The sequence below is a fragment of the Astatotilapia calliptera genome, chromosome 18 (assembly GCF_964374335.1).
Source record: "Astatotilapia calliptera chromosome 18, fAstCal68.1, whole genome shotgun sequence".
Lineage (NCBI taxonomy): Eukaryota > Metazoa > Chordata > Actinopteri > Cichliformes > Cichlidae > Astatotilapia > Astatotilapia calliptera.
The window spans coordinates 23,929,067-23,943,219 of NC_137439.1; the positions used below are offsets into that span (position 1 = coordinate 23,929,067).

The 14,153-nt window shown below is 39.5% G+C and overlaps 2 protein-coding genes across 9 annotated transcripts in view; one reads left to right on the forward strand and one right to left on the reverse strand.

Moving 5' to 3' along the window:
* Positions 1 to 14,153, reverse strand: part of LOC113009911 (SPRY domain-containing SOCS box protein 4-like) — an 87,707-nt gene that overhangs the window by 62,871 nt on the left and 10,683 nt on the right. For 4 of the 7 annotated variants that reach the window (XM_026148559.2, XM_026148557.2, XM_026148558.2 and 1 more), the window contains exon 2: positions 5,148 to 5,334. The exons of 2 other annotated variants lie outside the window; for them this stretch is intronic. The gene's annotated coding sequence lies outside the window, so the exon portion shown is untranslated. Of the gene's footprint in view, positions 1 to 5,147; positions 5,335 to 11,835; positions 11,928 to 14,153 lie in introns of those variants that run through there. One more of the 7 variants, XM_026148562.2, reaches the window with a different exon arrangement.
* On the forward strand, positions 9,345 to 11,454 carry LOC145421872 (uncharacterized). 2 transcript variants are annotated; one of them, XM_080292791.1, is made up of 4 exons: positions 9,345 to 9,550; positions 10,366 to 10,512; positions 10,921 to 11,095; positions 11,225 to 11,454. In XM_080292791.1, exons 2-4 carry the CDS (start codon positions 10,458 to 10,460, stop codon positions 11,373 to 11,375), a joined length of 381 nt encoding a protein of 126 aa, XP_080148917.1. In that variant the 5' UTR covers positions 9,345 to 9,550; positions 10,366 to 10,457; the 3' UTR covers positions 11,376 to 11,454. The 2 variants fall into 2 exon arrangements, with proteins under 2 accessions (XP_080148917.1, XP_080148916.1); XM_080292790.1 differs by lacking the exon at positions 9,345 to 9,550 and having other exon boundaries at positions 9,631 to 10,512.

Here is a 14,153-nt window from a genome sequence, read left to right on the forward strand (position 1 = left end):
CCTCTCACTCCATGGGCAGGAACGAGAAAGAAAGAGAGAAAACGCTGAGCGGCAGTGGAGGATTAGTGTGTCAGCAAACATTCAAACACTACAAGCTCCAAGTGACTGTTTAGTTTTGTGCTGGCAAGTCAAATGAAGGCGGGGCTCACTGCAACGAGATGAGACCAAAAAATAAAGAATTCTAAATGAAGGCACCTCAAACATTCACACTGCTGATCTGGTGAGGTGAAAGGTCAAACTGATGAATATATCCTTCTGAAAACAAAACACCTTGGCTCCTTTTACATCAAACCCACTTAACCCCCCCACCACTACCATATGCCAGAAGATGTAATGTTGCCATGACAACTACAGAAGTACTGAGGAGGCACGCGCACAGATACAAGCACGCCGGCGACAGATTTCAGTAGGCTGTAGGCCTACACAGAGGATGTCTCCACTGTAAGAATAAGAGAGGATAATATAGAGAGCCAAATATAGGAACAGAATAACGAACTCCCTATCAACTGCTCCATCGTTTCCATATCTCCTCTGCCTTCCTCAACGCTCCAGCTCCCTGTCATTTATCCATCCTCTCCTTCAGCCTCGACAGGGCCAAATATTTCCCTAGGGCCACTCTTCTGTATACAAGAGATGCATTACACCAGAATTTTTCTTTTATGTCACGACTGTAATGGGGGGGGGAAAAAAAAGTCTCTTTAAAAAGGTAGTGAAAACATATTGGAAGATTTCCCCATCTCAAGCATGGGATACCCAAACATTTCAAATAGCTACTAATCCTTTAACCACACAAAGGACCGACTGGATTATGGAAGGTGTGCACAAACATCCTCAAACCTCTCAACCCCCACAAGACTGCACGCAAGGATTATGTTTCATGTCTTAATAAAATGAACTATTTTCTTAATCATAAAGCAACAATTTTGTCTAGAAACCAGGATAGGTTTTCAAGGTTGCATTCCTTCGCCAACCAACAGAACAAAACCCCCAAATATTCCGTTTGCTTGCTCAAAAAACAAAGAAGCAAATCTTGAGACACGGGCACAAACTTGCAGTTAATTTCCTTTTGCCTAAAATGGGTTCAAAGTAAATGCTTGATTAATTAATTGCTCTGATGCGTCACAGATGCAGACAAATCAGCCAGAAAACCAAAAATGAACTGGCACTTACTGCATCCCGCCGCCACAAATTGCCGGCATCTGTCGGCCGAATACAACCACCTGTTGTATCGTGGAAAAGATGATGAGGAACAGCTGACAAACAGCTGGTTCACAACTGTCTGTATCGCTGAATGGCCGTCTGTCTCAATATCTCTGTACCTGCTTCATGCCTTGCATCTGCCCTCCATTTGTCCATTCTTACTGCACATTTATTGGCTTCACAGAGTCCTCAGTCTTTTTACTTTGCTTTTCTTAACCTTTTTTGCTCTCTGTACCCTCTGAACACACAAACTTTGTTTTACCCAGAATAATGTCAGCAGTAAAACACAAAGTGCTGACAGGATGACATACTGTTTCTGTCCTGAGTGTTCTCCAAGAGCTGCAGTACACTCGTTATGAAATGGAGTCTAGTGTGTGCTTGAATGCTTTTATAAAAAAAGAAATAAATATAAAAAGATGAGTGAAAATACCACGCTGATGTTTTTCCCTTGAGCAACAAGGTGAACAAAGAGGAAAAAAATAGAAACAACAGTGACTCTACAAACTTTAAAATAAAGACAACACAAGGCTCCGGATGAACCTGACAGCTAACAACACATGAAGGAAGAACCTATCAGGTACCGTTTTTATAGCAAGGACACTGGACAAGGAAACTGTACGTTCTTTTCCCTTAAACAAATCAGAAGATAGCAGGGAAAGAGATCGCAGGTCTATAAGAACAGATAAGAACTAAGACTGAGGATGTAACACTCTGCCAGCTGGTTATGAAAGCTACTTTCAGCTGCTCCCCTATTCACAAGGGCTCGCCACAGCGGGTAGCTTTATATGTTGGAGCTGGCTTTTTTTATGCTCTTTCTGATGCAATCCCAAAGGGTTCTGAGTCTCCTCCAAGCATTGAACTGGGGATCTTTTGGTTGTTAGGCAAATGTGTAAAATATGACTCATGCAGCCATCAACTGGTCCTGATCAACCAAAATGAAAATCTTTCTTTTATACTGTTTAAATTTGTGTAAGTGTGTGAAAAACATATTTCAAAAGCTAAATTGAGGTCCATTTATTCGTCATATTGGTTGTTTTAACCTAAATATATGAAAATAACAGGTCTATGTAAACGCTACACTTAATTACCATGAATTTTTTCAGGCAAAAATTACATATTTGAGGTCATTTAGAAACACTGTCGTAATTACACAGTTTGGCCGCCAGCGAGCAATGTACCATGTACAATGTTCAACCATTATCATTGTTTATGCACTGATTACATTTCGCGTGAAACGGATTGCTGTTAGTGATGGACCCCCGGGGAATTATCACCCAACTCTAAAGTTGTGGAGCATTTTAGTGTCTCTCGGCTCAGCAATGTGGTTTTCGGTAATGCAACATTAATGTTTCGATTCATTCAGACAGCTCTCAATTTAGTCACAGCAGGCACCTATTCTGAGGGAAATGGTTAAAAAACCCATTTTAGATCTTACAAATCACAGAAGTGCAAACAGACAAAACTCCAGTCGATACTTTTGGTCCATATCTGCTCTGTGTGAAGCTGAGCCACTGTTATCTTGTATCATGGTTTTGCAAAACATTAAAAAAAATCCCAATATATACATAATAAATGTTTCCCAGAGAATTAGATTCTACTCGTAGAGGAAGCTGGGTGCACATGTGAGGGTATAAAAAGGGTCTCCTTTCTTAAAGGCATGAATTCATATCCATGCACCCATCTCTTATCTTCTGCTTATCAAAGTTGGGTGGCAGTGGCAGTAGACTGAGCAGTTTATATGTTCCTCTCCCCGGCAACATTTTCCAATTCCGTGGGGGGGATCCACAGGTATTCCCAGGCCAGGGGAGATATATAATCTCTTCAACAGATTCTAAAACCTCCAAAGGGACTGGTAGGCGCCTGGGACTAAGGAGACCAAATGTTTTAAAAGTAAAATGTTCTCTTTCTCTTCATTGATACAGGATTTCATCTGCTTTGTATTTCAGGGTCTCCTTTGTTCTACTTTTTGTTTTATAGGCCAGGCCAAATGCTTTTATTGCCAAATGTGGGCAAACGGTTTAGACTGCAGGCATGCCGGTTTAGTGCTGGGACTGTTACTACAGAGCCTTTCTGTTGCAACACATGCAGACTGTGGTTAAACACTGTCTTGCCAAAAGAGTCCAGACCTTCCTTATAAGAGATATTCTCTGAATGTAAGTTAACCCGACACCTGTACATGGTACCCACACACATGTGAAAGAATTCACACCCATACTATCATATCTGATGCCTTTAACAGTGCACCGGTGTGTCATTGGTATCAAATTTAAAATGTTTTGTCTGGCTCAATATTCAATATTTTAAATAATAATAATAATAATGATACATAATAAATGTAAAGACATTTTCAATAAATACAGATTTTAAATGATTTACAAACCATTGCATTCCGTTTTTACAGAAACAGTTTCCCAACTTTCTTTTAGAAATGCTTTTATCAAATGTTCTTTGGGCCGTTTCAATAAAAAACAAAAACGTACATCTCTTCCATACCTTACAAATTTACTGACCTAAGTTAAGAACAGCACACAGGTACAAAAGAGCGATGATCACATGTTTTATATTTAAATAGTGCCATGCAGGTTTTTCTTCACCCTTACCCAAGAAAATACTCAATACTTAAATGCATTTGATACTAGAAGGCATTTATTGAGAAAATTATGAACAAACTGGTTTTCGGCAAATCTATTTAGCTAAAGAGGAACTAATGGAGAGGAACTAATCCTCTCCATGTGGTGTTTTGGTACCATATTGTCATTGCTGAGCATATAGCTGTTAAAGTAGACTACTACCGTTTCTGTCTAGCAGGAAGGATTTCCTCTGGTTCAGTTGAGGACTTTAAGAGAAACGCAACACAAGTACCTGTGTTATCCTATTAAATTAACACTGTCCATTAACATTACAGACATTATTAGCCATAGCCGCAATCCATTACCTTAATGTGAATAACTACTAGTAGTTAAGGTGGGTGCTGGCCAGGTTATCATTTATATTAACTGTTAAATACTTCACTGTGTTTGAAATAGGAGCTTTATTGACCTCTCAGAATTCTTCATAAAAACCGGGGGTTCAGTCTTTAAAATGCTTTGGCACATTTAAAGTGCTGCTGTTCATGTGTTCAGCTGCTAGTGAGGGGAGGGGCTGTGTGCCTGTGTGCAGGAGTGCATCAGCAGGAGGCAGCAGAGATAGCCTCGCTGGTATCGACACTGTTGCGTTTGATCTGAATGTAATTTTTTGTGTCAATTAGTATCCAGGTATCATTTTTTTCTGACAACACTAACACCAAAATAGTATCTATGTTGATATTAAATGATACATTGTACCCAGCAAGGTTAAGTATTGGTTCTGGTGACAGCTTTAGAGACAATTCACCAGTTTCCCTTTTTTCTGAACCGTACTAATGGCTGAAACTGTTGAGAAGGGAGAAATGAGTGGCATGTATTTGACATGACATGTACTGTTTGACAAATGTAACCAATACTTTTCCCCTCTCTGGGTTCACATATGTCCACCAACTCAGGTTTAAAAATGGAAACCAGGGGAACAAACCTTCCTTCAAATTTAAAAGCACCAAATTAAAACAGGAATCTCACAAACCACTAGAACACTTATAAAGGCTCTGCTAGGGACTGCGGACCACACTGAAAGATATTGTTTCCACAGTTGTTTTCTGCCTTCTACTGGGAGTGAAACAGATGCTGAAAGACATCACAAACCCGTCTAATGCAGTGACTGTCTGTAGTGGGATGATGATCGGTGATTGCAATTATGTGATAAAGTGATTACTAACTGCTAACCAACGCTCTCTCACTCACACACACACATATGCATAGTGGGCTCCACTCCTCTCAGACTGGTGACACACCTCATCAAACTGTGGTCTGTTATAAGTGGTGCTGACACGTGTGTTTGTGTCTGTGCGTGTCTGCCTGTGTTCATAATCATACCCGCGTGTGCGTCACTGTCTGTACGGCGGCAGCGTGCCTTCACAGTATGCGCCGGCGGTGGTCCGGTTTCCGCTCAGAGGGCTGTGAAGTGGCCTGATGAAAGCTCGCACATGGTGGCGGTGAGAAGAGCCCCGATCTCCCGTCGTCACCACAGAGCTCAAAAGACTGGACGTCAAATCCTCCCGGTCTGTCGCAGATGTTTAACAGTGATGAGAAAGGAAAGAGAACTTTAGTAAGTTGTCAAGAAAATTTGCTCGGCTTTCATCCCAGATGTTGCCATAGGAAAGGGTCTAGATTTTTTTCCCCCCAGTCTTCAGTCTCCTATTACCAACTCAGCTGCCTGACAGAGGACACATACACTTTTCAGGTCAACCAATCAGGTTTTGCCATGCCCCACACCAATCGCATTGTCAAATCCCTGCTGTCAGGTGTCATTTCAGTCCACCTCCATGAAACCTTCCACTGAGCTCATTCTGGAGCCGTACTCCGCATCCCATCTGCACAAATCAGCAAAACTCACTGTCCACTCTTTCACACCTCATCACGTGACTACCTAAATGAGACTGTAATGTCACGATGGGGTATAACTACCACAGCATTCTTACATATCTTTTTAACTTTTCCTGCTGTGAACACTATTTCATATAAATGAATGCGATTATGCTCTAAGCTTCTTTTTCACTAAGTCTCGGCTGATTAAAATCTATTCACTTTGTTGTTCTTATTTCATTTTTATCCTCAGGATGGATTAGTGGTGGAAGGGAAGGTCTGCATTGCTAAAGCGCATTCTTTAATAAAAATCACTGGAGGTACCGAAAGCTTTAAAATGCCAAACTCTAATACTGTAAAAAGAAAAAACAAAACATAATTTAAAGCATGATGAACTATAAAAAGGTCATATAGAAGGCATTTATAATTACGCTAAATTTGGGAGGAGAGTCTAGCTTGCAAGAGCAAGATACATAACCATATTAAGTATACTAATGGGTCTTGGCTCTGATGTTATCATATACTGGAGAAGGGCTAATGAAAAATAATCAGGATCGTATGCAGTTTTTTTTCATAGTCACAGATCTCAACCCGACTGAATGGGTGTAGGTAATTTAGAAGTGACATACACTTTATGAGAGAATATGTTTTGGATATCTCTCCTCAGCAGAGTCAAGAGAATCTGGAGCACCAAAGCTGAACTGGAGATCTGCTATCGCCTAATCTCAGTGCGTCTTTTAATCTGTCGACCATCTGGGAGGTTATGTAACACTTATAGAGTAGCTGAGGCTAGCGGGCTGATGTCACTGTAGACTAGATTTATGCCTAGTGAGCCCCTAGCAACATCTGGTCGCTAGGGAAAAATGTGTATTCCCTGACTGGTTGGTAAGTGGTTGCTGGAGATTCCTGGCTATTGCTGGGTGAATCAGACACTCACCAAATGCCATGGTGCCATGGTAAACTGGGAATAGAGAAGTGAAAGTCATGCATTACTTGTGAAACCAACACATTTCAAAAGGTGCAACTTTTATTTTGAAGGCAGTTGTTCTCCATTTCTAGTTTCACTACCGTTTGGCAAGTAGTTTGCAAGTATTAGTAGACAAGTCAGTACGGCTGGGCTATGCTGTCCTCGCCCTGAGTCTCCTGGTTTCACCAACTAGACAGCGAGATAACGATGCTCCAATAACCAGACTTATTTTCCTTTTTGCGCTGATTTATTGAAGAATGGCCTCTGACCATTGCCTTCTCTTTGACCATCGTAAAACTGAAAGTACAAAATACTGTATTAGCTAACTAACATTGTAGACTAGCTTGTTACATATGGGCTCAAAATGTGGTCATAAATATTTTGTACTTGTAAAAAAGATTTGGGTGTGCGTAAAAAAGATTTGTATGTGTAAAAAGAATTTGCGTGTGCGTAAAAAAGATTTGTATGTGTAAAAAAGATTTGTGTGTGCGTAAAAAAGATTTGTATGTGTAAAAAAGATTTGTGTGTGCGCAAAAAAGATTTGTGTGTGCGTAAAAAAGATTTGTATGTGTAAAAAAGATTTGTATGTGTAAAAAAGATTTGTATGTGTAAAAAAGATTTGTATGTGCGTAAAAAAGATTTGTATGTGTAAAAAGAATTTGCGTGTGCGTAAAAAAGATTTGTATGTGTAAAAAGAATTTGCGTGTGCGTAAAAAAGATTTGTATGTGTAAAAAAGATTTGTGTGTGCGTAAAAAAGATTTGTATGTGTAAAAAAGATTTGTATGTGTAAAAAAGATTTGTGTGTGCGTAAAAAAGATTTGTGTGTGGACTTAGAAAAAAAACCCCTGCAAGTTACAAGTACGGATTTTTGACCCTATTTTTCTTTCCTTCATCTGATTGGTCAATGTCATGTCAATCACAAATGTAACAATCCAATCAGAGAACAGATGGGTTTGGCTGTCGAGGGGCGCTTTTTTTTAACTGCAGGTCTTTGAAGGGAATAAATGCCCTTTTACATGCCAACCCAGCGTTTTCCTTCATCACCACGAAGGAAAACAGTCTGTGGTCATCCGAGTTTGGTGATTTTTATGTCACAGGTCTACGTGTTTAATACAGGGACTTCCACAGCCTTTTCAACAGCGCTGCGGACCGCGGGGTGGGGGCGGGCAGTGTTTTGGAAATGACAGTCTTCATTACAAAGCTTTCTTCGTTATGAATTAGCGTACATGTTTTTATTGAACATTTGAAGAACTAGCAAAAAAAACCAAACTCTTGTAGAGGACATAAAGTCAGAGATAGAAAAGACAAGGAGCAGGTGCATCTAGTACAGGTAGAGCTGCTGCAAAAACCCATAGAGCCCAGCAGCCAGCGTAACAAATTCTGGATCCTTTGCTTTTAGTTAGCAGTTAGCATTAGCAGCGTATCCTGCATCCGATGTGAAAGGACTTTTATGCTGCGCACTGTGACTCACAGCAATGGTCCTGGGTCAGCCCTGACTTTGTGTTAAACTAATCCTAAAGTAATAATGTTATTTCTAACCACTGATATACCACAACTTTTTCCTTTCAACAGCTACTGAAAGTTAGGGGACCTAGCTGCTATCGGATATTTATATAGCGATCCTCCAGCTTCAAACGGTATCACCCTTCAAGGACCTGCAGTTCAAAAAAGCGCCCCTCCGACAGCCTAACCCATCTGTTCTCTGATTGGATTGTTACATTTGTGATTGACATGACATTGACCAATCAGATGAAGGAAAGAAAAATAGGGTCAAAAATCCGTACTTGTAACTTGCAGGGTTTTTTTTTCTAAGTCCACACACAAATCTTTTTTTACACATACAAATCTTTTTTACGCACACACAAATCTTTTTTACGCACACACAAATTCTTTTTACACATACAAATCTTTTTTACGCACACACAAATCTTTTTTTACACATACAAATCTTTTTTACAAGTACAAAATATTTATGACCACATTTTGAGCCCATAGTTACACTCTTACAGCAAGCTAACAAGATAAAACTTTCAAATGTACAAATTATCGTACCATTTTTACACAAAACAAAAGATAATAATTATTTTATCGACACTCATACACTGTTAACCTTTGCTGTATTTTTCACAGTAAAATACCACAAAATGCCCAGTAACTTACCTGAAAACATTTCTACAGTTAATTACTGTAATTTGCTTTGCATTATGGGTATATTAAGGTTATTTACATTTACTTACTGTATTTTTTAAAATTGCGGTAGTAGTTATACCTACCGTTAACACATTAGCAGTAGTGCTACTGTATTATGTGATTTGAATGGTTCATCATACTGTTTGTGTATTTTTACTCTTTCAGTGGTTGGTTGCAATAGTGCATTACATTTTAACTCTTTCACTGCCAACCATTTCCAGATTTTCCTCCAACCTATGCCATTTGTCAGTATGATACCAGTGAAAGTATTATGGTTTTGACTTTTTAGGGGACTTGCCTGTGTGTAAGGTTCAAGAATTCTGATCATCTAATCTGCTGCATGCAGTTGTATGCACATGCACAGCTGCTGCAAGTGTGTGCTTGCCACTGCGTTGCCAAAGGCGAACTTCAGTCAGTGGAGAATATTGTAATAATTTGGCGGAGGCTTCTCAGTCGAGCAGTAACTGAATTGCTCATTTACTGAACGTGCAACATGTACAGAACTCTTCTGGGAACTACTCAACCCAACTTAGTGAAACACACACTGAATGCTTGCTGGCCCCGCCCACCCAACCACCTCTACCAACCACCACTCCATATCCTGACTGACATGACCTGTGATCCAGTGATTGACAGGAGAGGAAAGACAGTCCAACTTTGTTAACTCTTCGTTACTATATGCTCGAGAGGACAAAAGATTTTGCACCTCGTTATTGTTGGACCTCTGTGTGGAAACTGTAAACGGGACGTCATAAGGTAATGCAAAGGACTCTCCTACCTAACATACTCGTTTATTAATTCTTAAGAGCATATATATTTGTTGTGTGGGGGGGAGGGAGGGGGGGCTTAAAATCGGTGTTAGCTTGGTCGGAATAGCACATTAGCTGAATTATTCTGGAAAAAATAGGTTGTGTGTGTTTTTTTCTTTTCTTATTTAAATATATATTTAGATATATATTTTCCACGGGGAGGGGCGAGGAACACAGGCGCAACCACAGTCTTTGTCTTTTTCCCGCCGAGTGTGGTGCATTGTCCTCCTGCGCTTCTGTTCTATGACTATTGAGAAGCTAGCCACGCTAACAGTGGGACATTTAGCTTCAGCTAAAGCAGCAGGTAAAAATACACATTTAATGAGAATAAAGAAAGACAACTTTTTTTTTGGAAATTTAGAGACTGCTAAAACAATCTTATCCAGTTTTGAGCTTGCTCATGTAGGTTAGCCTGCTTTATTGAATTTTGTGTGAGCTGCAGTACACAACATTAAAAAGTTAATATAACATTAGGTTGGTGGCGTGAGGAACTCCAACCTAAGTTTAATATTTATTATTTTTTTAGGTGGGAAGGGGAGCATGTTTTTTTTCCTTTAATACAACGTCTTCCAGGGTCTTTTTCATAGGAAAACCGTGTAACGTCTGTGTTAGGTTGGTCAAAAGAGCAATTAGTTGAATTATTCTGGAAAAGATGGGTTGTGTGTTTTTTTTTCTTTTATTTACTTATGTAAATATATTTTTCAAGGGTTAAATAAATGCAACATTAAATTAACAATTGTCTCTCTGTCTTTTCCCGCCCAGTGTGGTGCATTGCTGTTCTCCTGCCCTTGCTGACTGCGCTGACAGTGTGATGTAGCCTCAGTGTTTGTGTTTTAAAGGCTTTTTCCACCAAGATGTCTGTTGAGAGAGAGATGACCTTACCTATCACACCAAGGGTAATAGCGCTTGGTAAGTAAATAGTTTCAATCCTCTTGTAATATTTTTGTAAAAAATCTATGTAATTATTGTGGTATTTGTACCCACAACAACTTACTTAACAGGGGTTTGTCTGTTTTATATTGTATAAAAATAGAATACACACAGTTTGCTGCTGTTTCTCTTATTATTTATTATACACAATGACCAACAGGAAAAAACAGCCTAACATTTCAGCACAGGCCAAAATGCCAAAACATTAGGCAGTTTTTTCCTGTAATTGATCATAATTTTCATTACATAATAAATAATAAGAGAAACAGCAGCAAACTGTGTGGATTCTATTTTTTTACAGTGTGAGGCCTGCTATCCAGCATTCTTGTGGAAACCTTATTTGTAAGGGTGAGCACATTGTCTTATTGGACTCTTGTCTGTTTTTAGGGAATAATTTCATGTCTGCAAGCCGCTGGATGATCAGTTTGGAGGGCAAGACATTTTATGAGCCTGAGCAGATGCATGACTTTGCCAGCACCCTTGCTGTCTTCTTTGCGTCATACTACGTTTTCAACCTTGAGTATCAGGAGTCAGCGTCCCTCACACTGGAGATGATACAGAGGTAAATACTTTACACCATTTAAGAATGAAATATATGTGATAGCTTGACTACAGTTGCAGAAACATATAGGTGATTGCTGTAATGTATGTTTTAATTTTGAAATTAAAGCAGCCTTTTTTCCGTTAAAAGGTTCTTTGTGAGGATCAATCCAGACATGGAAACAAAATGCCCTGCAAAACTTGGTACAAGCTGCAAGACAGGTCGTGTCGTAAAGAGGAAGGTTACAAGCATCAGCCCTCGGATCACCACCTTCCTCCAGCGGCTCTCTGAGTTTGAATGAGTTTTTTGAGTTTTATTCAGTTGAAAAATGTTTTTCTTGTTAAAAAAATATCAACAATAAATGTTGGTTTAATTCACTATTCTGAGACTACTTTATTGAATTATATTGTTTTTTGTAAATGTTCTTATATTGAATATGAATGTTAATATTATTTTATATGCTGTAAAACACAATTACAGTCTAAACAAATTATACTGTACACAATTACAGTGTTATACCATAAACCACATTTGCAGTACAGTGATACTATAAAACGTAATCACGGTAAGTCTTTCTAACTGTAAACCACGTTTACAGTAAAGCTGTTATACTGTAATATATGTTTACAGTAAAGTGGTTGAACTGTAAAACATCACAACAGTAAAGATACTGTAGATCAGTAATTACAGTAACTTACTGGCAATAGTGTTGCCAGTAAGTTGCTGTAAAAATACAATAAAATGTCTAACAGTGTACTTACAGACATATCTTGTCCAAGGCAACAACATTTTAAGGTCCATATCAGCTTAGAACGATAACATTACGGTATCACTTTCCGCCATCTTTTATTTCTTCTTCACGTTCTCATTTTTTCCTTTCCCAAAGTAACCGAACCCATATTACAAAGCAGCCACTAGAGGGAGCTCTAGGGCAGTTTACAACTATAATATCCAATTTAAGTTATTAAAGGCAGAACATGGGCCATATCATACCGTTCACGGTAATACCGGTATAATGTTGGGCAACGATAAGAAAATGAAATATCGTGATAGAATATGGGTGAAACGCGCATGTGCAGTGCCTTTGTTTTCATACGCACAGGGCTGAAAAAGCATGGAGGAGAATGAGAAGGGTGAAAGCCAATTGTTGAATGAAAGTGATGAACCAGAATTGGTTTGTAAAAATGCTGCAACTTCAGTGGTGTGGAACTGGTTTGGCTTTCGTCCGTCAGATACACAACAAAGCACTATTTTTGGTAGCGCATGCTAGCAGGCCGTCGTTATTACCGTGTTTTTTGGAAAATACGGCACACTTAAAATCAATCCTTTGATTTTTCTGAAAATCGACAGTGCCCTTTATAATCCCGTGTGCCTTATGTTTGAATTCTGGTTGTGCTTACTGACCTCGAAACGATTTTATGTTGTACACGGCGCTCGAAAATCTGTCAAATGTTTCAGTACGACTTTGCTAAGCTACGAAGCAGCACCGCTTGATGGATTGTCGGAGCATTACGGCTATCGTAGGAAGGAGCCTCGTGGAGTGATACGTACTGTGCTTCAACATAATATTTCCGTATTGTGTGTGTATAACCTCTTTTTAAGTTTTGTGGATATTATACATGGTTATGCTGAGGATATGTCGGCCAATTTCCACTGGAAATGCCTTTTGGTTAAATTGTCAGGAAGGATTTTGCAGTTGCACTGTTCTGTTACATTTTTATATAACTTTAATGCACTTAAAAAAAACAGCTGCTTGTTTAAGTGAAAATACTTTTTTTTTGCACTAATAAAGTTGTGGAGTTGTAAAGAATTTTGTCTAGTGTCAATTATATCGTCAGTTATGTCGTTATCGCAAATTTTCATTTATTGTGATAAATATTTTTGTCATATTGCCATGCTCTACAAGTCAGCATCTTGAATGCAAACTACTGGTAACCGTAGCAACCTGCGAGCAACCAAAGCAGTCGTAGAGGCTTACAGAGGTGACCAATTTCATACTAGCAGCAACCACTCACCAACTGGTTGTGGAACACACACATTCTCTAATGACCGGTGGATACCAGGTGTCACCGACCAGTACCTAGGGCTAAGTGAATGGGGCTTTAGCAATCGAATTTGTAGAGACTGCCAGCAACCTATGGCAACCACTTGCAAAGAGTCAGTGAATACTCATTTTGCCCTCAATACTGGTTGTAGATGGTTGCCGATTAGTCTGTAGGTCTGTGTAACTGAGACCTAAGAGACCATTTTTAACTCTTGATCTCAATTCTCTGGCAGTATCTGAGCTTCCTAAATGAATGCAGTTCTGTACATATCTGCCTGCATACTTATACTTCAGAACTGAAACCAAAGCTGTACTTGTGCTTAAATTCACCACCCTCACTTCTCACCCTTACACATACATCACCATCGGCAGTGACACACTCCAGTGTATTTCCAGTTCTCCCATCCTCCCTGTGTGCCATTTAAGTCTCTCATATTTCTCCCACATTTCCTTACACCTCTCTTCTCACCAGTCACCTCCATCCCTCACCATTCTGCCACTCTGTAATGACTCACAATACAAGCCTCTTTTTTTTTTTTTTTTTTTAAATGCAAACCTGTCTTCCTCTCACCTTCACAGCCTTCTTATTCAGCTCCTTCTCGCACTGTTCACCTTCCTCCTTTCTCCCTCTTTACTTCCTTTTGCATATCTCAATCCACCACCCAGCCCCTCATTTCCTCTCTCTCTCTCTCTATCCTTCCCCCTTACACCACCTATTAACTTTCCACCTTCATCCTTTTTCATGTGTTGCTGTATAGGTCTGTCACTGCATTCTTCAATTCTCCTCAAGCTTTCCACTCAAAAAACGTGACTGCCTCCTCCTTCTTCCCCCTGACTCAGTAGTGTCCATCACATACTCAGTGAGTCACATTTCTGTTCATCCTTGTCTTGACTTGACACGGCACAGAAAACATCCCAGTCCCCAGACTGCTGGCTACAAATATACACAAAGACAGAGTCGCATTTAGTACTCTTCAATGCCCATGCCCATCATTAGCTTACTGTTAAACAACACAGTGAGCAAAAAGAGCCAGC